General features: G+C 58.4%; 1 protein-coding gene across 1 annotated transcript in view; it reads right to left on the reverse strand.

Annotated features, from left to right (window-relative positions):
* Positions 1-291: 291 nt before the first annotated feature.
* Positions 292-23,016, reverse strand: part of LOC139242611 (SCO-spondin-like) — a gene marked incomplete at both ends in the record, with an annotated part of 61,661 nt that continues 38,936 nt past the window's right edge. The window contains 4 exons of the mRNA XM_070870439.1: positions 292-426; positions 4,719-4,886; positions 11,162-11,368; positions 16,435-16,599. Coding sequence (XP_070726540.1) covers positions 292-426; positions 4,719-4,886; positions 11,162-11,368; positions 16,435-16,599 — 675 coding nt within the window. The remainder of the gene's footprint in view (positions 427-4,718; positions 4,887-11,161; positions 11,369-16,434; positions 16,600-23,016) is intronic.

Consider the following 23,016-nt stretch of genomic DNA (forward strand, 5'->3'; position numbering starts at 1 on the left):
TACAATCCCGTGTTTGAGCCTGTGTATATAAAATCCCGTGTTTGAGACGGTGTATGTACAATCCCGTGTTTGAGACGGTGTATGTACAATCCCGTGTTTGGGCTTGTGCAGGTACAATCCCGTGTTTGGGGCTTTGTATTTACAATCCTGTGTTTGGGCCTGTATATGCACAATCCTGTGTTTGAGCCTGTGTATGTACAATCCCGTGTTTGAGCCTGTGTATGTACAATCCCGTGTTTGAGCCTCCAGCCTGTCTCTCAAGAGCGCTGTGATACTTGAGCATTCACTCACCATCAGGACAACGACAGCCAGCTTCACACAATCCACTGTCAGAACAGACTATTCCACTCTGGAAATCAATGCAGGCTCGGGGACATTTGTTGGCACAATCTACATACTCCTGACCAACAGGGCAGCCGTCGGCACCTGTGAGAAAACAAAAGGCGGAAACATGGCGATGAGAATCAATGATCGTGTTCAACAACACTCAAAGATCCCATCACCTCCCCAGACCCAACCATCTACTCCCAGACCCAACCATCTCCTCCCAGACCCAACCATCTCCTCCCAGACCCAACCAGCTCCTCCCAGACCCAACCAGCTCCTCCCAGACCCAACTATCTCCTCCCAGACCCAACCATCTCCTCAAAGACCCAACCATCTCCTCCCAGACCCAACCATAATCTCCCAGACCCAACCATCTCCTCTCAGACCCAACCATCTCATCCCAGACCCAAACATAATCTCCCAGACCCAACCATCTCATCCCAGACCCAACCATAATCTCCCAGACCCAACCATCTCCTCCCAGAACCAACCAGCTCCTCCCAGACCCAACCATCTCCTCCCAGATCCAACCATCTCCGCCCAGACCCAACCATCTCCTCCCAGACCCAACCATCTCCTCCCAGACCCAACCATCTTCTCCCAGACCCAACCATCTCCTCCCAGAACCAACCAGCTCCTCCCAGACCCAACCAGCTCCTCCCAGACCCAACCATCTCCTCCCAGACCCAACCATCTCCTCCCAGACCCAACCAGCTCCTCCCAGACCCAACCATCTTCTCCCAGACCCAACCATCTCCTCCCAGAACCAACCAGCTCCTCCCAGACCCAACCAGCTCCTCCCAGACCCAACCATCTCCTCCCAGACCCAACCATCTCCTTCCAGACCCAACCATCTCCTCCCAGACCCAACCATCTCCTCCCAGACCCAACCATCTCCTCCCAGACCCAACCAGCTCCTCCCAGACACAACCATCACACCCCGGACCCAACCATCTCCTCCCAGACCCAACTACAATCTCCCAGACCCAACCATCTCCTCCCAGACCCAACCATAATCTCCCAGACCCAACCATAATCTCCCAGACCCAACCATAATCTCCCAGACCCAACCATCTCCTCCCAGTCCCAACCATAATCTCCCAGACCCAACCATCTCCTCTCAGACCCAACCATCTCCTCCCAGACCCAACCATCTCCTCCCAGACCCAACCATCTCCTCCCAGACCCAACCATCTCCTCCCAGACCCAACCATCTCTTCCCAGACCCAACCATCTCCTCGCAGACCCAACCATCTTATCCCAGACCCAACCAGCTCCTCCCAGACCCAACCAGCTCCTCCCAGACCCAACCATCTCCTCCCAGACCCAACCATCTCCTCCCAGACCCAACCATCTCCTCCCAGACCCAACCATCTCCTCCCAGACCCAACCATCACACCCCGGACCCAACCATCTCATCCCAGACCCAACCATAATCTCCCAGACCCAACCATCGGCTCCCAGACCCAACCATCTCCTCCCAGACCCAACCATAATCTCCCAGACCCAACCATAATCTCCCAGGCCCAACCATCTCCTCCCAGTCCCAACCATAATCTCCCAGACCCAACCATCTCCTCCCAGACCCAACCATCTCCTCCCAGACCCAACCATCTCTTCCCAGACCAAACCATCTCCTCCCAGACCCAACCATCTCATCCCAGACCCAACCAGCTCCTCCCAGACCCAACCAGCTCCTCCCAGACCCAACCAGCTCCTCCCAGACCCAACCAGCTCCTCCCAGACCCAACCAGCTCCTCCCAGACCCAACCATCTCCTCCCAGACCCAACCATCTCCTCCCAGACCCAACCATCTCCTCCCAGACCCAACCATCTCCTCCCAGACCCAACCATCACACCCCGGACCCAACCAACTCCTCCCAGACCCAACCAGCTCCTCCCAGACCCAACCAGCTCCTCCCAGACCCAACCATCTCCTCCCACACCCAACCATCACACCCCGGACCCAACCATCTCCTCCCAGACCCAACCATAATCTCCCAGACCCAACCATCGGCTCCCAGACCCAACCATCTCCTCCCAGACCCAACCATAATCTCCCAGACCCAACCATCTCCTCCCAGTCCCAACCATAATCTCCCAGACCCAACCATCTCCTTCCAGACCCAACCATAATCTCCCAGACCCAACCATCTCCTCCCAGACCCAACCATCTCCTCCCAGACCCAACCATAATCTCCCAGACCCAACCATAATCTCCCATACCCAACCAGCTCCTCCCAGACCCAGCCATCTCCTCCCAGACCCAACCATCTCCTTCCAGACCCAACCATCTCCTCCCAGACCCAACCATCTCCTCCCAGACCCAACCATCTCCTCCCAGACCCAACCAGCTCCTCCCAGACACAACCATCACACCCCGGACCCAACCATCTCCTCCCAGACCCAACTACAATCTCCCAGACCCAACCATCTCCTCCCAGACCCAACCATAATCTCCCAGACCCAACCATAATCTCCCAGACCCAACCATAATCTCCCAGACCCAACCATAATCTCCCAGACCCAACCATCTCCTCCCAGTCCCAACCATAATCTCCCAGACCCAACCATCTCCTCTCAGACCCAACCATCTCCTCCCAGACCCAACCATCTCCTCCCAGACCCAACCATCTCCTCCCAGACCCAACCATCTCCTCCCAGACCCAACCATCTCTTCCCAGACCCAACCATCTCCTCGCAGACCCAACCATCTTATCCCAGACCCAACCAGCTCCTCCCAGACCCAACCAGCTCCTCCCAGACCCAACCATCTCCTCCCAGACCCAACCATCTCCTCCCAGACCCAACCATCTCCTCCCAGACCCAACCATCTCCTCCCAGACCCAACCATCACACCCCGGACCCAACCATCTCATCCCAGACCCAACCATAATCTCCCAGACCCAACCATCAGCTCCCAGACCCAACCATCTCCTCCCAGACCCAACCATAATCTCCCAGACCCAACCATAATCTCCCAGGCCCAACCATCTCCTCCCAGTCCCAACCATAATCTCCCAGACCCAACCATCTCCTCCCAGACCCAACCATCTCCTCCCAGACCCAACCATCTCTTCCCAGACCAAACCATCTCCTCCCAGACCCAACCATCTCATCCCAGACCCAACCAGCTCCTCCCAGACCCAACCAGCTCCTCCCAGACCCAACCAGCTCCTCCCAGACCCAACCAGCTCCTCCCAGACCCAACCATCTCCTCCCAGACCCAACCATCTCCTCCCAGACCCAACCATCTCCTCCCAGACCCAACCATCTCCTCCCAGACCCAACCATCTCCTCCCAGACCCAACCATCACACCCCGGACCCAACCATCACACCCCGGACCCAACCATCTCCTCCCAGACCCAACCAGCTCCTCCCAGACCCAACCAGCTCCTCCCAGACCCAACCATCTCCTCCCACACCCAACCATCACACCCCGGACCCAACCATCTCCTCCCAGACCCAACCATAATCTCCCAGACCCAACCATCGGCTCCCAGACCCAACCATCTCCTCCCAGACCCAACCATAATCTCCCAGACCCAACCATCTCCTCCCAGTCCCAACCATAATCTCCCAGACCCAACCATCTCCTTCCAGACCCAACCATAATCTCCCAGACCCAACCATCTCCTCCCAGACCCAACCATAATCTCCCAGACCCAACCATCACCTCCCAGACCCAACCAACTCCTCCCAGACCCAACCATCTCCTCCCAGACCCAACCATAATCTCCCAGACCCAACCATAATCTCCCAGACCCAACCATCTCCTACCAGACCCAACCATCTCCTCCCAGACCCAACCATCTCCTCCCAGACCCAACCAGCTCCTCCCAGACCCAACCAGCTCCTCCCAGACCCAACCATCACCTCCCAGACCCAACCAACTCCTCCCAGACCCAACCAGCTCCTCCCAGACCCAACCATCACACCCCGGACCCAACCATCTCCTCCCAGACCCAACCAGCTCCTCCCAGACCCAACCAGCTCCTCCCAGACCCAACCATCACCTCCCAGACCCAACCAACTCCTCCCAGACCCAACCATCACCTCCCAGTCCCAACCATCACCTCCCAGACCCAACCATCACACCCCGGACCCAACCATCACCCCTCCCAGACCCAACCATCAGTTCCGAGACACAAGCACCTAAACTTACCGACCCCTCACCCTCCCCACACCCATCAACATTGCTCAACTCCCCGACCACCACACCAACACAGCAATCACACACCCCAACCCACACTCACCAACACAGTCTAGTCCACCATTAGCCTAAACTGCCCTAAACCACTGGCCGACCCACACCAGCTCCTAAACCAGCCAACCGTCCAATCACCAAACACTCCCCGCGCGGTCTGCGGTGTCCCTCTGTCGTGCTCACCGCAGGGCTGGACGTTACACAGCATGGCTTTGAATCGTTCTCCGGTGCAGCGCTTGCCTCCATTCTTTGGGGGTGGGTCAGTACAGGACCGTATCCGCAGCGACTTTCCACCTCCACACGACCGGTCGCACTTTGACCAAGGACTCCAACTGGACCAACCACCATTCACTGACCAACCAAGAGAGACAGAGGTTACAGACCATGGGTGACCCCTCTGACCCCACACTGATCCTTGGTGACCCGTCTGACCGCACACTGACCTTTGGTGATCCTCTGACCCCACACTGACCCTTGGTGACCCCTCTGACCCCACACTGACCTTCGGTGACCCTCTGACCCCATACTGACCCTACAGTAACCATTGGTGACCCCTGACTGACCATCGGTGATCCCCTGACTCCACACTGGCCCTTGATGACCCCTCTGACACCACACTGACCCTTGGTGACCCCTCACTCTACACTGACCTTTGGTGACCCCTCGCTCCACACGGACCCTTGGTGGCCTTGCTCTGTCCACACTGACCCTTGGTGACCCCCTCACTCCACACTGACCCTTGGCAAGCCCTCTGACCCCACACTGACCCTTGGCGAGCCCTCTGACCCCACACTGACCCTTGGTGACCCCTTGCTCCACACTGACCATTGGTGACCCCTCTGACCCTTGGGTACCTCACTCTGTCCACACTGACCCTTGGTGGCCCCTCTGACCCCACACTGACCCTTGGTCACCCCTTGCTCCACACTGACCCTTGGTGACCCCTCTGACCCCACACTGATCCTTGGTGACCCCTCTGACCCCACACTGACCCTTGGTGACCCCTCACTCTGCACTGACCCTTGGTGACCCCTCTGACCCCACACTGACCCTTGGTGACCCCTCACTACACACTGATCCTTGGTGACCCCTCTGACCCCACACTGACCCTTTGTGACCCCTCACTCTGCACTGACCCTTGGTGACCCCTCTGACCTCACACTGACCCTTGGTGACCCCTCTGACCTCACACTGACCAATGGTGACCCCCTTGACCCCACACTGACCAATGGTGACCCCTCTGACCCCACACTGACCAATGGTGACCCCTCTGACCCCACATTGACCCTTGGTGACCCCTCGCTCCACACTGACCCTTGGTGACCCCTCTGACCTCACACTGACCCTTGGTGACCCCTCGCTCCACACTGACCAATGGTGACCCCTCTGACCAATGGTGACCCCTCTGACCCCACACTGACCCTTGGTGACCCCTCGCTCCACACTGACCCTTGGTGACCCCTCTGACCTCACACTGACCCTTGGTGATCCCTCTGACCCCATCGATATCTAATCTCCTCTACTCCCCTTTCCCCGAGACCGCTAACGTTCCTATTCAGCAGTTTATCTCACTCCAAGTAGATGTTATGATTGACTCGGTTTCAAGGGCACCCTGGGGAAATGGACGTGTGTCTGTACCCCTCGATCTGAGCGTGTGTATCAGCTCCCCCATCGTTATCTCTGGTGTCCCCCCAGGATCTGTCCCTGCCCCCCTCCTATTTCTCATCTAAATATTGCCCCTCGGTGACATCATCCAGAAACACAGCGTCAGTTCCCACATGTACGCTGAGACACCCAGCTCTACCTCACCCCCACTTCTCTCCACCCCTCACGGTCTCTAAATTGTCCGACTGCTTGTCCCACATCCAGTTCTGGATGAGCAGAAATTTTCTCCCATTGAATATTGGGAAGACCTGTCCCATTGTTTTCAGTCCGCGCCACAAACTCCATTCCCCGGCCACCGACTCCATCCCTCTCTCCAACTTCTGTCTGAGGCTGAACCTCACTGTTCCCAACCTCGGGGTCATATTTGACCCTGAAATGAGCTTCTGGCCTCAATCCGCAGCATAACGAGGACCATCTATTTCCAGCTCCGTAACATCACCAGTCACCGTCCCTGCCTCAGCTCATCCGCTGCTGAAACCCTCATCCGTGCCTTTGTTATCTCCAGACTTCACTATTCCTGGCTGGCCTCCCACATTCTGCCCTAAGTACCCTAGAGGTGATCCAAAACTCACTGACCCGTGTCCTAACTCGCACCCAGTCTCACTCACCCATCACCCGTGTCCCGTGTCCTAACTCGCACCAACTCCCACTCACCCATCACCCCCTGTGCCCCGTGTCCTAACTAACACCCAGTCCCGCTCACCCATCACCCCCTGTGCTCACTGACCCGTGTCCTAACTCACACCCAGTCCCACTCACCCATCACCCCCTGTGCTCACTGACCCATCACCCCCTGTGCTCACTGACCCGTGTCCTAACTCACACCCAGTCCCACTCACCCATCACCCCCTGTGCTCACTGACCCGTGTCCTAACTCACACCCAGTCCCACTCACCCATCACCCACTGTGCTCACTGACCCCGTGTCCTAACTCACACCCAGTCCCGCTCACCCATCACCTCCTGTGCTCACTGCCCCCGTGTCCTAACTCACACCCAGTCCCACTCACCCATCACCCCCTGTGCTCACTGCCCCCGTGTCCTAACTCACACCCAGTCCCGCTCACCCATCACCTCCTGTGCTCACTGCCCCCGTGTCCTATCTCACACCCAGTCCCACTCACCCATCACCCCCTGTGCCCCGTGTCCTAACTCACACCCAGTTCCGCTCACCCATCACCCCCTGTGCTCACTGACCCGTGTCCTAACTCACACCCAGTCCCACTCACCCATCACCCCGTGCTCACTGACCCGTGTCCTAACTCACACCCAGTCCCACTCACCCATCACCCTCTGTGCTCACTGCCCCCATGTCCTATCTCACACCCAGTCCCGCTCACCCATCACCTCCTGTGCTCACTGCCCCCGTGTCCTAACTCACCCCCAGTCCCACTCACCCATCACCCCCTGTGCTCACTGCCCCGTGTCCTAACTCACACCCAGTCCCACTCACCCATCACCCCCTGTGCTCACTGACCAGTGTCCTAACTCACACCCAGTCCCACTCACCCATCACCCCCTGTGCTCACTGACCGTGTGTCCTATCTCACATCCAGTCCCACTCACCCATCACCCGCTGTGCTCACTGACCCCGTGTCCTAACTCACACCCAGTCCCACTCACCCATCACCCCCTGTGCTCACTGACCCGTGTCCTAACTCACACCCAGTCCCACTCACCCATCACCCCCTGTGCTCACTGACCTGTGTCCTAACTCACACCCAGTCCCACTCACCCATCACCCCCTGTGCTCGCTGCCCCGTGTCCTAACTCGCACCGAGTCCTACTCACCCACCACCCCGTGCCCCGTGTCCTAACTCACACCCAGTCCCACTCACCCATCACCCCCTGTGCTCACTGACCCCGTGTCCTAACTCACACCCAGTCCCACTCACCCATCACCCCCTGTGCTCACTGACCCCGTGTCCTAACTCACACCCAGTCCCACTCACCCATCACCCCCTGTGCTCACTGCCCCGTGTCCTAACTCACACCCAGTCCCACTCACCCATCACCCCCTGTGCTCACTGACCCGTGTCCTAACTCACACCCAGTCCCACTCACCCATCACCCCCTGTGCTCACTGCCCCGTGTCCTAACTCACACCCAGTCCCACTCACCCATCACCCCCTGTGCTCACTGACCCGTGTCCTAACTCACACCCAGTCCCACTCACCCATCACCCCGTGCTCACTGACCCGTGTCCTAACTCACACCCAGTCCCACTCACCCATCACCCTCTGTGCTCACTGCCCCCATGTCCTATCTCACACCCAGTCCCGCTCACCCATCACCTCCTGTGCTCACTGCCCCCGTGTCCTAACTCACCCCCAGTCCCACTCACCCATCACCCCCTGTGCTCACTGCCCCGTGTCCTAACTCACACCCAGTCCCACTCACCCATCACCCCCTGTGCTCACTGACCGTGTGTCCTATCTCACATCCAGTCCCACTCACCCATCACCCGCTGTGCTCACTGACCCCGTGTCCTAACTCACACCCAGTCCCACTCACCCATCACCCCCTGTGCTCACTGACCCGTGTCCTAACTCACACCCAGTCCCACTCACCCATCACCCCCTGTGCTCACTGACCTGTGTCCTAACTCACACCCAGTCCCACTCACCCATCACCCCCTGTGCTCGCTGCCCCGTGTCCTAACTCGCACCGAGTCCTACTCACCCACCACCCCGTGCCCCGTGTCCTAACTCACACCCAGTCCCACTCACCCATCACCCCCTGTGCTCACTGACCCCGTGTCCTAACTCACACCCAGTCCCACTCACCCATCACCCCCTGTGCTCACTGACCCCGTGTCCTAACTCACACCCAGTCCCACTCACCCATCACCCCCTGTGCTCACTGCCCCGTGTCCTAACTCACACCCAGTCCCACTCACCCATCACCCCCTGTGCTCACTGACCCGTGTCCTAACTCACACCCAGTCCCACTCACCCATCACCCCCTGTGCTCACTGCCCTGTGTCCTAACTCACACCTAGTCCCACTCACCCATCACCCCCTGTGCTCACTGACCCGTGTCCTAACTCACACCTAGTCCCACTCACCCATCACCCCCTGTGCTCACTGACCTGTGTCCTAACTCACACCCAGTCCCACTCACCCATCACCCCCTGTGCTCGCTGCCCCGTGTCCTAACTCGCACCGAGTCCCACTCATCCATCACCCCGTGCCCCGTGTCCTAACTCACACCCAGTCCCACTCACCCATCACCCCCTGTGCTCACTGACCCCGTGTCCTAACTCACACCCAGTCCCACTCACCCATCACCCCCTGTGCTCACTGACCCCGTGTCCTAACTCACACCCAGTCCCACTCACCCATCACCCCCTGTGCTCACTGACCTGTGTCCTAACTCACACCCAGTCCCACTCACCCATCACCCCCTGTGCTCACTGACCCCGTGTCCTAACTCACACCCAGTCCCACTCACCCATCACCCCCTGTGCTCACTGACCTGTGTCCTAACTCACACCCAGTCCCACTCACCCATCACCCCCTGTGCTCACTGACCCCGTGTCCTAACTCACACCCAGTCCCACTCACCCATCACCCCCTGTGCTCACTGACCTGTGTCCTATCTCACACCCAGTCCCACTCACCCATCACCCACTGTGCTCACTGACCTACATTTGCTCCCACTAAGCAACGCCTTGATTTCAAAATTCTCATCCTTATTTTCAAATCCCTCCGTGACCTCGCCGCTCCAGATCACCTCACCCTCCCTGTCACCTCTCCCGTCCCTGTGACCTCTCCCCTCCCTGTGACCTCGCCCCTCCCTGTGACCTCTCCCCTCCTTGTGACCTCTCCCCTCCCTGTGACCTCTCCCCTCCCTGTGACCTCCCCCTCCCTGTGACCACTCCCTTCCCTGTGACCTCACCCCTCCCTGTGACCTCCCCCCTCCCTGTGACCTCCCCCCTCCCTGTGACCTCACCCTCCCTGTGACCTCCCCCCTCCCTGTGACCTCACCCTCCCTGTGACCTCTCCCCTCCCTGTGACCTCTCCCCTCCCTGTGACCTCCCACCTCCCTGTGACCTCTCCCTCCCTGTGACCTCCCCCCTGCCTGTGACCTCGCCCCTCCCTGTGACCTCGCCCCTCCGTGACCTCACCCCTCCCTGTGACCTCTCCCCTCCCTGTGACCTCTCCCCTCCCTGTGACCTCCCCCCTCCCTGTGACCTCCCCACTCCCTGTGACCTCACCCTCCCTGTGACCTCACCCTCCCTGTGACCTCCCCCCTCCCTGTGACCTCTCCCCTCCCTGTGACCTCCCCCCTCCCTGTGACCTCCCCCCTCCCTGTGACCTCCCCCTCCCTGTGACCTCCCCCTCCCTGTGACCTCCCCCTCCCTGTGACCTCACCCTCCCTGTGACCTCTCCCCTCCCTGTGACCTCTCCCCTCCCTGTGACCTCCCCCCTCCCTGTGACCTCTCCCTCCCTGTGACCTCCCCCCTGCCTGTGACCTCGCCCCTCCCTGTGACCTCGCCCCTCCGTGACCTCACCCCTCCCTGTGACCTCTCCCCTCCCTGTGACCTCTCCCCTCCCTGTGACCTCCCCCCTCCCTGTGACCTCCCCACTCCCTGTGACCTCACCCTCCCTGTGACCTCACCCTCCCTGTGACCTCCCCCCTCCCTGTGACCTCTCCCCTCCCTGTGACCTCCCCCCTCCCTGTGACCTCCCCCCTCCCTGTGACCTCCCCCTCCCTGTGACCTCCCCCTCCCTGTGACCTCACCCCTCCCTGTGACCTCTCCCTCCCTGTGACCTCACCCTCCCTGTGACCTCACCCTCCCTGTGACCTCCCCCCTCCCTGTGACCTCCCCCCCTCCCTGTGACCTCCCCCCTCCCTGTGACCTCTCCCCTCCCTGTGACCTCCCCCCTCCCTGTGACCTCCCCCCTCCCTGTGACCTCTCCCCTCCCTGTGACCTCCCCCCTCCCTGTGACCTCTCACCTTTGCAAGCCTTTATGTTACAGAAGCGTATGTGCAGATTGCCGGTGAGGATTCCCTCACACCACTGGCCGCCCGGCTGTGGGGTGTTGTATGTCCGGAGACGATGCTGCTGACCAACTCCACACCACCGCGAACACTCGCTCCACTCCGACCACACGTTCCAGCTGCAGTTCCACGTACAATTCTCTCCGGAACATTCCGTCTCATCTGCAATGGGAAAGTCAGAAAGTAATCCACTTCAGAATTCCCAATGTGATCAGCCGTGATCGAAGTGATTGCCTAAACAGACTGGAGGGCTGAACGGGTCACCTCCTGTTCCTGTGTAACAGGCTCGAGGGGCTGAACGGGTCACCTCCTGTTCCTGTGTAACAGGCTCGAGGGGCTGAATGGGCCTCCTCCTGTTCCTGTGTAACAGGCTCGAGGGCTGAATGGGCCTCCTCCTGTTCCTGTGTAACAGGCTCGAGGGGCTGAACGGGTCACCCCCTGTTCCTGTGTAACAGGCTCGAGGGGCTGAATGGGCCTCCTGTTCCTGTGTAACAGGCTCGAGGGCTGAATGGGTCGCCTCCTGTTCCTGTGTAACAGGCTCGAGGGGCTGAACGGGTCACCTCCTGTTCCTGTGTAACAGGCTCGAGGGGCTGAATGGGCCTCCTGTTCCTGTGTAACAGGCTCGAGGGGCTGAATGGGCCTCCTCCTGTTCCCTGTGTAACAGGCTCGAGGGGCTGAATGGCCTCCTCCTGTTCCTGTGTAACAGGCTCGAGGGGCTGAACGGGTCACCTCCTGTTCCTGTGTAACAGGCTCGAGGGCTGAATGGGCCTCCTCCTGTTCCCTGTGTAACAGGCTCGAGGGGCTGAATGGCCTCCTCCTGTTCCTGTGTAACAGGCTCGAGGGGCTGAACGGGTCACCCCCTGTTCCTGTGTAACAGGCTCGAGGGGCTGAACGGGTCACCCCCTGTTCCTGTGTAACAGGCTCGAGGGGCTGAATGGGCCTCCTCCTGTTCCTGTGTAACAGGCTCGAGGGGCTGAATGGCCCCCTCCTGTTCCTGTGTAACAGGCTCGAGGGGCTGAATGGCCTCCTCCTGTTCCTGTGTAACAGGCTCGAGGGGCTGAATGTGCCTCCTCCTGTTCCTGTGTAACAGGCTCGAGGGGCTGAACGGGTCACCCCCTGTTCCTGTGTAACAGGCTCGAGGGGCTGAATGGCCTCCTCCTGTTCCTGTGTAACAGGCTCGAGGGGCTGAATGGCCTCCTCCTGTTCCTGTGTAACAGGCTCGAGGGGCTGAACGGGTCACCTCCTGTTCCTGTGTAACAGGCTCGAGGGGCTGAACGGGTCACCCCCTGTTCCTGTGTAACAGGCTCGAGGGGCTGAATGGCCTCCTCCTGTTCCTGTGTAACAGGCTCGAGGGGCTGAATGGGCCTCCTGTTCCTGTGTAACAGGCTCGAGGGGCTGAATGGCCTCCTCCTGTTCCTGTGTAACAGGCTCGAGGGGCTGAACGGGTCACATCCTGTTCCTGTGTAACAGGCTCGAGGGACTGAATGGGCCTCCTGTTCCTGTGTAACAGGCTCGAGGGGCTGAATGGGCCTCCTCCTGTTCCTGTGTAACAGGCTCGAGGGGCTGAATGGGCCTCCTGTTCCTGTGTAACAGGCTCGAGGGGCTGAATGGGCCTCCTCCTGGTCCTGTGTAACAGGCTCGAGGGGCTGAACGGGTCACCTCCTGTTCCTGTGTAACAGGCTCGAGGGGCTGAATGGGCCTCCTCCTGGTCCTGTGTAACAGGCTCGAGGGGCTGAATGGGCCTCCTCCTGTTCCTGTGTAACAGGCTCGAGGAGCTGAAAGGGCCTCCTCCTGTTCCTGTGTAACAGGCTCGAGGGGCTGAATGGGCCTCCTGTTCCTGTGTAACAGGCTCGAGGGGCTGAATGGGCCTCCTCCTGTTCCTGTGTAACAGGCCCGAGGGGCTGAATGGGTCTCCTGTTCCTGTGTAACAGGCTCGAGGGGCTGAATGGGCCTCCTCCTGTTCCTGTGTAACAGGCTCGAGGGGCTGAATGGGCCTCCTGTTCCTGTGTAACAGGCTCGAGGGGCTGAATGGGCCTCCTCCTGTTCCTGTGTAACAGACTCGAGGGGCTGAATGGGCCTCCTCCTGTTCCTGTGTAACAGGCTCGAGGGACGGAATGGGCCTCCTCCTGTTCCTGTGTAACAGACTCGAGGGGCTGAATGGGCCTCCTCCTGTTCCTGTGTAACAGGCTCGAGGGGCTGAATTGGCCTCCTGTTCCTGTGTAACAGGCTCGAGGGGCTGAATGGCCTCCTCCTGTTCCTGTGTAACAGGCTCGAGGGGTTGAATGGGCCTCCTCCTGTTCCTGTGTAACAGGCTCGAGGGGCTGAATGGGCCTCCTGTTCCTGTGTAACAGGCTCGAGGGGCTGAATGGGCCTCCTCCTGGTCCTGTGTAACAGGCTCGAGGGGCTGAACGGGTCACCTCCTGTTCCTGTGTAACAGGCTCGAGGGGCTGAATGGGCCTCCTCCTGGTCCTGTGTAACAGGCTCGAGGAGCTGAAAGGGCCTCCTCCTGTTCCTGTGTAACAGGCTCGAGGGGCTGAATGGCCTCCTGTTCCTGTGTAACAGGCTCGAGGGGCTGAATGGGCCTCCTCCTGTTCCTGTGTAACAGGCCCGAGGGGCTGAATGGGTCTCCTGTTCCTGTGTAACAGGCTCGAGGGGCTGAATGGGCCTCCTTCTGTTCCTGTGTAACAGGCTCGAAGGGCTGAATGGGCCTCCTGTTCCTGTGTAACAGGCTCGAGGGGCTGAATGGGCCTCCTCCTGTTCCTGTGTAACAGACTCGAGGGGCTGAATGGGCCTCCTGTTCCTGTGTAACAGGCTCGAGGGACTGAATGGGCCTCCTCCTGTTCCTGTGTAACAGACTCGAGGGGCTGAATGGCCTCCTCCTGTTCCTGTGTAACAAACTCGAGGGACTGAATGGGCCTCCTCCTGTTCCTGTGTAACAGACTCGAGGGGCTGAATGGCCTCCTCCTGTTCCTGTGTAACAAACTCGAGGGGCTGAATGGGCCTCCTCCTGTTCCTGTGTAACAGGCTCGAGGGGCTGAATGGGCCTCCTCCTGTTCCTGTGTAACAGGCTCGAGGGGCTGAATGGCCTCCTCCTGTTCCTGTGTAACAGGCTCGAGGGGCTGAACGGGTCACCCCCTGTTCCTGTGTAACAGGCTCGAGGGGCTGAATGGCCTCCTCCTGTTCCTGTGTAACAGGCTCGAGGGGCTGAATGGCCTCCTCCTGTTCCTGTGTAACAGGCTCGAGGGGCTGAACGGGTCACATCCTGTTCCTGTGTAACAGGCTCGAGGGACTGAATGGGCCTCCTGTTCCTGTGTAACAGGCTCGAGGGGCTGAATGGGCCTCCTCCTGTTCCTGTGTAACAGGCTCGAGGGGCTGAATGGGCCTCCTGTTCCTGTGTAACAGGCTCGAGGGGCTGAATGGGCCTCCTCCTGGTCCTGTGTAACAGGCTCGAGGGGCTGAACGGGTCACCTCCTGTTCCTGTGTAACAGGCTCGAGGGGCTGAATGGGCCTCCTCCTGGTCCTGTGTAACAGGCTCGAGGGGCTGAATGGGCCTCCTCCTGTTCCTGTGTAACAGGCTCGAGGAGCTGAAAGGGCCTCCTCCTGTTCCTGTGTAACAGGCTCGAGGGGCTGAATGGCCTCCTGTTCCTGTGTAACAGGCTCGAGGGGCTGAATGGGCCTCCTCCTGTTCCTGTGTAACAGGCTCGAGGGGCTGAATGGGCCTCCTGTTCCTGTGTAACAGGCTCGAGGGGCTGAATGGGCCTCCTCCTGTTCCTGTGTAACAGACTCGAGGGGCTGAATGGGCCTCCTCCTGTTCCTGTGTAACAGGCTCGAGGGACGGAATGGGCCTCCTCCTGTTCCTGTGTAACAGACTCGAGGGGCTGAATGGGCCTCCTCCTGTTCCTGTGTAACAGGCTCGAGGGGCTGAATGGCCTCCTCCTGTTCCTGTGTAACAGGCTCGAGGGGTTGAATGGGCCTCCTCCTGTTCCTGTGTAACAGGCTCGAGGGGCTGAATGGGCCTCCTGTTCCTGTGTAACAGGCTCGAGGGGCTGAATGGGCCTCCTCCTGGTCCTGTGTAACAGGCTCGAGGGGCTGAACGGGTCACCTCCTGTTCCTGTGTAACAGGCTCGAGGGGCTGAATGGGCCTCCTCCTGGTCCTGTGTAACAGGCTCGAGGGGCTGAATGGGCCTCCTCCTGTTCCTGTGTAACAGGCTCGAGGAGCTGAAAGGGCCTCCTCCTGTTCCTGTGTAACAGGCTCGAGGGGCTGAATGGCCTCCTGTTCCTGTGTAACAGGCTCGAGGGGCTGAATGGGCCTCCTCCTGTTCCTGTGTAACAGGCCCGAGGGGCTGAATGGGTCTCCTGTTCCTGTGTAACAGGCTCGAGGGGCTGAATGGGCCTTCTCCTGTTCCTGTGTAACAGGCTCGAGGGGCTGAATGGCCTCCTGTTCCTGTGTAACAGACTCGAGGGGCTGAATGGGCCTCCTCCTGTTCCTGTGTAACAAACTCGAGGGGCTGAATGGTCTCCTCCTGTTCCTGTGTAACAGGCTCGAGGGGCTGAATGGGCCTCCTGTTCCTGTGTAACAGGCTCGAGGGACTGAATGGGCCTCCTCCTGTTCCTGTGTAACAGACTCGAGGGGCTGAATGGCCTCCTCCTGTTCCTGTGTAACAAACTCGAGGGACTGAATGGGCCTCCTCCTGTTCCTGTGTAACAGACTCGAGGGGCTGAATGGCCTCCTCCTGTTCCTGTGTAACAAACTCGAGGGGCTGAATGGGCCTCCTCCTGTTCCTGTGTAACAGGCTCGAGGGGCTGAATGGGCCTCCTCCTGTTCCTGTGTAACAGGCTCGAGGGGCTGAATGGCCTCCTCCTGTTCCTGTGTAACAGGCTCGAGGGGCTGAATGGGCCTCCTGTTCCTGTGTAACAGGCTCGAGGGGCTGAATGGCCTCCTCCTGTTCCTGTGTAACAGGCTCGAGGGGCTGAATGGGCCTCCTCCTGTTCCTGTGTAACAGACTCGAGGGGCTGAATGGGCCTCCTCCTGTTCCTGTGTAACAGACTCGAGGGGCTGAATGGCCTCCTCCTGTTCCTGTGTAACAGGCTCGAGGGGCTGAATGGTCTCCTCCTGTTCCTGTGTAACAGACTCGAGGGGCTGAATGGGCCTCCTGTTCCTGTGCCGCATCCTCACTCTCCAGTGACCTGCGATCCACGATCCCCCCCTCCCCCCGATCCCTGATTACTTGTGCACTGGGGCAGGTTGCAGGGCCGCTCCTGGAACGTTTCCCCGCTGCAGTTACGGTGAATCCGGCAGGAACGACTCCGACTCTTGACGCTAGGAAACTGCGAGTCCGAGCAGTTCCTGGAGCAACGGGTCCACGCGGTCCAGGGCGAGAATCCATCAGAATCTGGAGAGAGAGAGAGAGAGAGAGTGTGATCGAGACAGAGAGACAGAGAGAGGGCGAGAGAGTCAGAGAGAGAGAGTGAGAGAGACAGAGAGTGAGAGAGAGAGAGAGAGAGAGAGTGAGTCAGAGAGAGAGAGTGAGAGAGACAGAGAGTCAGAGAGTGAGAGAGACAGAGAGTCAGAGAGAGAGAGTGAGAGAGACAGAGAATGAGAGAGTGAGAGAGACAGAGAGACAGAGAGAGAGAGAGTGAGAGAGTGAGACAGAGAGAGAGTCAGAGAGAGAGAGAGAGAGACAGACAGAGAATGAGAGAGTGAGAGTGTGACAGAGTGAGAGACAGAGACAGAGACAGAGAGAGAGAGAGGAGAAAATGAGACAGTGAGAGAGACAGAGAGTGAGAGTGAGAGAGAGAGAATGAGAGAGAGACAGAGAGTGAGAGTGAGAATGAGAGTGTGTGTGTGAGAGAGAAAGAGAGAGAGAATGAGAGTGTGTGTGAGTGAGAGAGAGTGAGAGTGAGTGAAAGAGTGTGAGAGAGACAGAGAGAGAGAATAAGAGACAGAGAGAGACCGAATTAGAGAGGAAGAGACATAGAGAGAGAGACAGAGAGACAGATAGACAGAGAGTGAGAGAGAGGGAGAGGGAGAGAGAGAGAGGGAGAGAGAGAAAGACAACCCGGCTGTAGTGCTGAAGACTTGTGCTCCAGAACTAGCCGTGCCTCTAGCCAAGCCGTTCCAGTACAGCTACAACACTGGCATCTACCCGACAATGTGGAAAACTGCCCGGGTATGTCCTGTCCACAGAAAGCAGGACAATCCAATCCGGCCAATTACCGCCCATCAGTCTGCTCTCAATCATCAGCAAAGTGATGGAAGGAGTTGTCGACAGTGCTATCAAACGGCACTTACTCACCAATAACCTGTTCACCGAGGCTCAGTTTGGGTTCTGCCAGGAACACTCGGTTCCAGATCTCATTACAGTCTTGGTCCAAACATGGACAAAAGAGCTGAATCCCAGAGGTGGGGTGAGAGTGACTGCCCTCGACATCAAGGCAGCATTTGACCGAGTGTGGCCTCAAGGAGCCCCAGTAAAACTGGTCAGTGGGAATCAGGGGAAAACTCTCCACTGGCTGGAGCCAGACCCAGCACAAAGGAAGATGGTTGTGGTGGTTGGAGGTCAATCATCACAGCCCCAGGACATCGCTGCAGGAGTTCCTCAATAATAGGCCCAAACACCTTCAGCTGCTTCACCAATGACCTTCGCTCCATCATAAGGTCAGAAGTGGGGATGTTCGCTGATGACTGCACAGTGTTCAGTTCCATTCACAACCCCTCAGATAATGGAGCAGTCCGTGCCACATACAGCAAGTCCCGGACAACATTCAGGCTCGGGCTGGTAAGTGGCAAGTAACATTCACACCACACAAGTGCCAGGCAATGACCATCTCCAACAAGTGAGAGTAACCACCGCCCCTTAACATTCAACGGCATTACCATCACCGAATACCCCACCATCAACATCCTGGGGGTCACCATCGACCAGAAACTTAACTGGACCAGCCACATAAATACTGTGGGAACAAGAGCAGGTCACAGGCTGGGTATTCTGTGGTGAGTGTCTCACCTCCTGACTCCCCAAAGCCCCCCCACCATCTACAAGGCACACGTCAGGAGTGTGATGGGACACTCCCCACTTGCCTGGATGGTGCAGCTCCAACAACACTCGAGGCTCAACACCATCCAGGACAAAGCAGCCGCTTGATCCACACCCCATCCACCACCTCCAACACTCACTCCCTCCACCACCTCCAACACTCACTCCCTCCAGCACCTCCAACACTCACTCCCTCCACCACCTCCAACACTCACTCCCTCCACCACCTCCAACACTCACTCCCTCCACCACCTCCAACACTCACTCCCTCCACCACCTCCAACACTCACTCCCTCCACCACCTCCAACACTCACTCCCTCCACCACCTCCAACACTCACTCCCTCCACCACCTCCAACACTCACTCCCTCCACCACCTCCACCACTCACTCCCTCCACCACCTCCAACACTCACTCCCTCCCCCACCTCCAACACTCACTCCCTCCACCACCTCCAACACTCACTCCCTCCACCACCTCCAACACTCACTCCCTCCACCACCTCCAACACTCACTCCCTCCACCACCTCCAACACACACTACCTCCACCACCTCCAACACTCACTCCCTCCACCACCTCCAACACTCACTCCCTCCACCACCTCCAACACTCACTCCCTCCACCACCTCCAACACTCACTCCCTCCACCACCTCCAACACTCACTCCCTCCAGCACCTCCAACACTCACTCCCTCCCCCACCTCCAACACTCACTCCCTCCACCACCTTCAACACTCACTCCCTCCACCACCTCCAACACTCACTCCCTCCCCCACCTCCAACACTCACTCCCTCCCCCACCTCCAACACTCACTCCCTCCACCACCTCCAACACTCACTCCCTCCACCACCTCCAACACTCACTCCCTCCACCACCTCCAACACTCACTCCCTCCACCACCTCCAACACTCACTCCCTCCACCACCTCCAACACTCACTCCCTCCACCACCTCCACCACTCACTCCCTCCACCATCTCCAACACTCACTCCCTCCACCACCTCCAACACTCACTCCCTCCACCACCTCCAACACTCACTCCCTCCACCACCTCCAACACTCACTCCCTCCACCACCTCCACCACTCACTCCCTCCACCACCTCCACCACTCACTCCCTCCACCACCTCCACCACTCACTCCCTCCACCACCTCCAACACTCACTCCCTCCACCACCTCCACCACTCACTCCCTCCACCACCTCCAACACTCACTCCCTCCACCACCTCCAACACTCACTCCCTCCACCACCTCCAACACTCACTCCCTCCACCACCTCCAACACTCACTCCCTCCACCACCGGCGCCCCCTGGCTGCAGTGTGCACCATCTACAAGATGCACTGCAGCAACTCGCCAAGGCTTCTTCGGCAGCACCTCCCAAACCCGCGACCTCTACCACCTAGAAGGACAAGGGCAGCAGGCGCATGGGAACACCACCACCTCCACGTTCCCCTCCCAGTCACACACCATCCCGACTTGGAAATATATCGGCCGTTCCTTCATCGTCGCTGGGTCACAATCCTGGAACTCCCTCCCTAACAGCACTGTGGGAGCACCTTCACCACACGGACTGCAGCGATTCAAGAAGGCGGCTCACCACCACCTTCTCAAGGGGCAATTAGGGATGGGCAATAAATGCCGGCCTTGCCAACAATGCTCCCACCCTGCAACAAATAAGAGAGAGAGACAGAGACAGAGAGGGAGACAGAGAGCAAGAGACAGAGAGCGAGAGACAGAGAGTGAGAGACAGAGAGCGAGAGCGAGAGACAGAGAGCGAGAGACAGAGAGCGAGAGACAGAGAGCGAGAGACAGAGAGCGAGAGACAGAGAGCGAGAGACAGAGACAGAGAGCAAGAGAGTGAGAGCAAGAGACAAAGAGCGAGAGACAGAGAGCGAGAGACAGAGAGCGAGAGACAGAGAGCGAAAGACAGAGAGCGAGAGAGCGAGAGACAGAGAGCGAGAGACAGAGAGCGAGAGACAGAGAGCGAGAGACAGAGAGCGAGAGACAGAGAGCGAGAGACAGAGACAGAGAGCGAGACACAGAGAGACAGAGAGCAAGAGACAGAGACAGAGAGCGAGACACAGAGAGACAGAGAGCGAGACACAGAGAGACAGAGAGCAAGAGACAGAGACAGAGAGCGAGAGACAGAGAGCGAGAGAGACAGAGAGCGAGAGACAGAGACAGAGAGCGAGAGCGACAGCGAGAGCAAGAGACAGAGAGACAGAGAGCAAGAGACAGAGACAGAGAGCGAGAGAGAGACAGAGAGCGAGAGTGAGAGACAGAGAGCGAGAGACAGAGAGCGAGAGACAGAGAGCGAGAGACAGAGACAGAGAGCGAGAGCGAGAGCGAGAGCAAGAGACAGAGAGACAGAGAGACAGAGAGCAAGAGACAGAGACAGAGAGCGAGAGACAGAGACAGAGAGCGAGAGCGAGAGCAAGAGACAGAGAGCGAGAGCGAGAGCGAGAGCGAGAGACAGAGAGCGAGAGCGAGAGCGAGAGCGAGAGACAGAGAGCGAGAGCGAGAGCAAGAGACAGAGAGCGAGAGCGAGAGCGAGAGCGAGAGACAGAGAGCGAGAGCGAGAGCGAGAGCGAGAGCGAGAGACAGAGAGCGAGAGCGAGAGACAGAGAGCGAGAGAGAGACAGAGAGACAGAGAGCGAGAGCGAGAGACAGAGAGCGAGAGCGAGAGACAGAGAGCGAGAGAGACAGAGAGCGAGAGAGACAGAGAGCGAGAGACAGAGACAGAGAGCGAGAGTGAGAGCGAGAGCAAGAGACAGAGAGACAGAGAGCAAGAGACAGAGACAGAGAGCGAGAGACAGAGAGCGAGAGAGACAGAGAGCGAGAGACAGAGACAGAGAGCGAGAGCAAGAGACAGAGAGCGAGAGCGAGAGCGAGAGCGAGAGCGAGAGACAGAGAGCGAGAGCGAGAGCGAGAGACAGAGAGCGAGAGCGAGAGCGAGAGACAGAGAGCGAGAGAGAGACAGAGAGACAGAGAGCGAGAGCGAGAGACAGAGAGCGAGAGCGAGAGACAGAGAGCGAGAGAGACAGAGAGCGAGAGAGACAGAGAGCGAGAGACAGAGAGCGAGAGACAGAGAGCGAGAGACAAAGACAGAGAGCAAGAGTGAGAGACAGAGAGCGAGAGCGAGAGACAGAGAGCGAGACACAGAGAGCGAGAGCAAGAGACAGAGACAGAGAGCGAGAGACAGAGAGCGAGAGACAGAGACAGAGAGCGAGAGTGAGAGCAAGAGACAGAGAGCGAGAGACAGAGAGCGAGAGACAGAGAGCGAGAGACAGAGACAGAGAGCGAGAGACAGAGAGCGAGAGACAGAGAGCGAGAGACAGAGACAGAGAGCGAGAGACAGAGACAGAGAGCGAGAGACAGAGACAGAGAGCGAGAGACAGAGACAGAGAGCGAGAGACAGAGAGCGAGAGACAGAGACAGAGAGCGAGAGACAGAGAGCGAGAGACAGAGAGCGAGAGACAGAGACAGAGACAGAGAGCGAGAGACAGAGAGCGAGAGACAGAGAGCGAGAGACAGAGAGCGAGAGACAGAGACAGAGAGCGAGAGACAGAGACAGAGAGCGAGAGACAGAGAGCGAGAGACAGAGAGCGAGAGACAGAGAGCGAGAGACAGAGAGCGAGAGACAGAGAGCGAGAGACAGAGAGCGAGAGACAGAGAGCGAGAGACAGAGAGCGAGAGACAGAGAGCGAGAGACAGAGAGCGAGAGACAGAGAGCGAGAGACAGAGACAGAGAGCGAGAGACAGAGAGCGAGAGACAGAGAGCGAGAGACAGAGACAGAGAGCGAGAGACAGAGACAGAGAGCGAGAGACAGAGACAGAGAGCGAGAGACAGAGAGCGAGAGACAGAGACAGAGACAGAGAGCGAGAGACAGAGAGCGAGAGACAGAGACAGAGAGCGAGAGACAGAGAGCGAGAGACAGAGACAGAGAGCGAGAGACAGCGACAGAGAGCGAGAGACAGAGAGCGAGAGACAGAGAGCGAGAGACAGAGAGCGAGAGACAGAGAGCGAGAGACAGAGAGCGAGAGACAGAGACAGAGAGCAAGAGACAGAGAGCGAGAGACAGAGACAGAGAGCGAGAGTGAGAGCAAGAGACAGAGAGCGAGAGACAGAGAGCGAGAGACAGAGAGCGAGAGACAGAGACAGAGAGCGAGAGACAGAGAGCGAGAGACAGAGAGCGAGAGACAGAGAGCGAGAGACAGAGAGCGAGAGACAGAGACAGAGAGCGAGAGACAGAGACAGAGAGCGAGAGACAGAGAGCGAGAGACAGAGACAGAGAGCGAGAGACAGAGAGCGAGAGACAGAGACAGAGAGCGAGAGACAGAGAGCGAGAGACAGAGACAGAGAGCGAGAGACAGAGAGCGAGAGACAGAGAGCGATAGACAGAGACAGAGAGCGAGAGACAGAGAGCGAGAGACAGAGACAGAGAGCGAGAGACAGAGAGCGAGAGACAGAGAGCGAGAGACAGAGACAGAGAGCGAGAGACAGAGAGCGAGAGACAGAGAGCGAGAGACAGAGAGCGAGAGACAGAGAGCGAGAGTGAGAGCAAGAGACAGAGAGCGAGAGACAGAGAGCGAGAGACAGAGACAGAGAGCGAGAGACAGAGAGACAGAGAGCGAGACAGAGAGCGAGAGTGAGAGCAAGAGACAGAGAGCGAGAGACAGAGAGCGAGAGACAGAGAGCGAGAGTGAGAGCAAGAGACAGAGAGCGAGAGACAGAGAGCGAGAGACAGAGAGCGAGAGACAGAGACAGAG

This window comes from Pristiophorus japonicus, unplaced genomic scaffold (assembly GCF_044704955.1).
Source record: "Pristiophorus japonicus isolate sPriJap1 unplaced genomic scaffold, sPriJap1.hap1 HAP1_SCAFFOLD_1388, whole genome shotgun sequence".
NCBI lineage: Eukaryota > Metazoa > Chordata > Chondrichthyes > Pristiophoridae > Pristiophorus > Pristiophorus japonicus.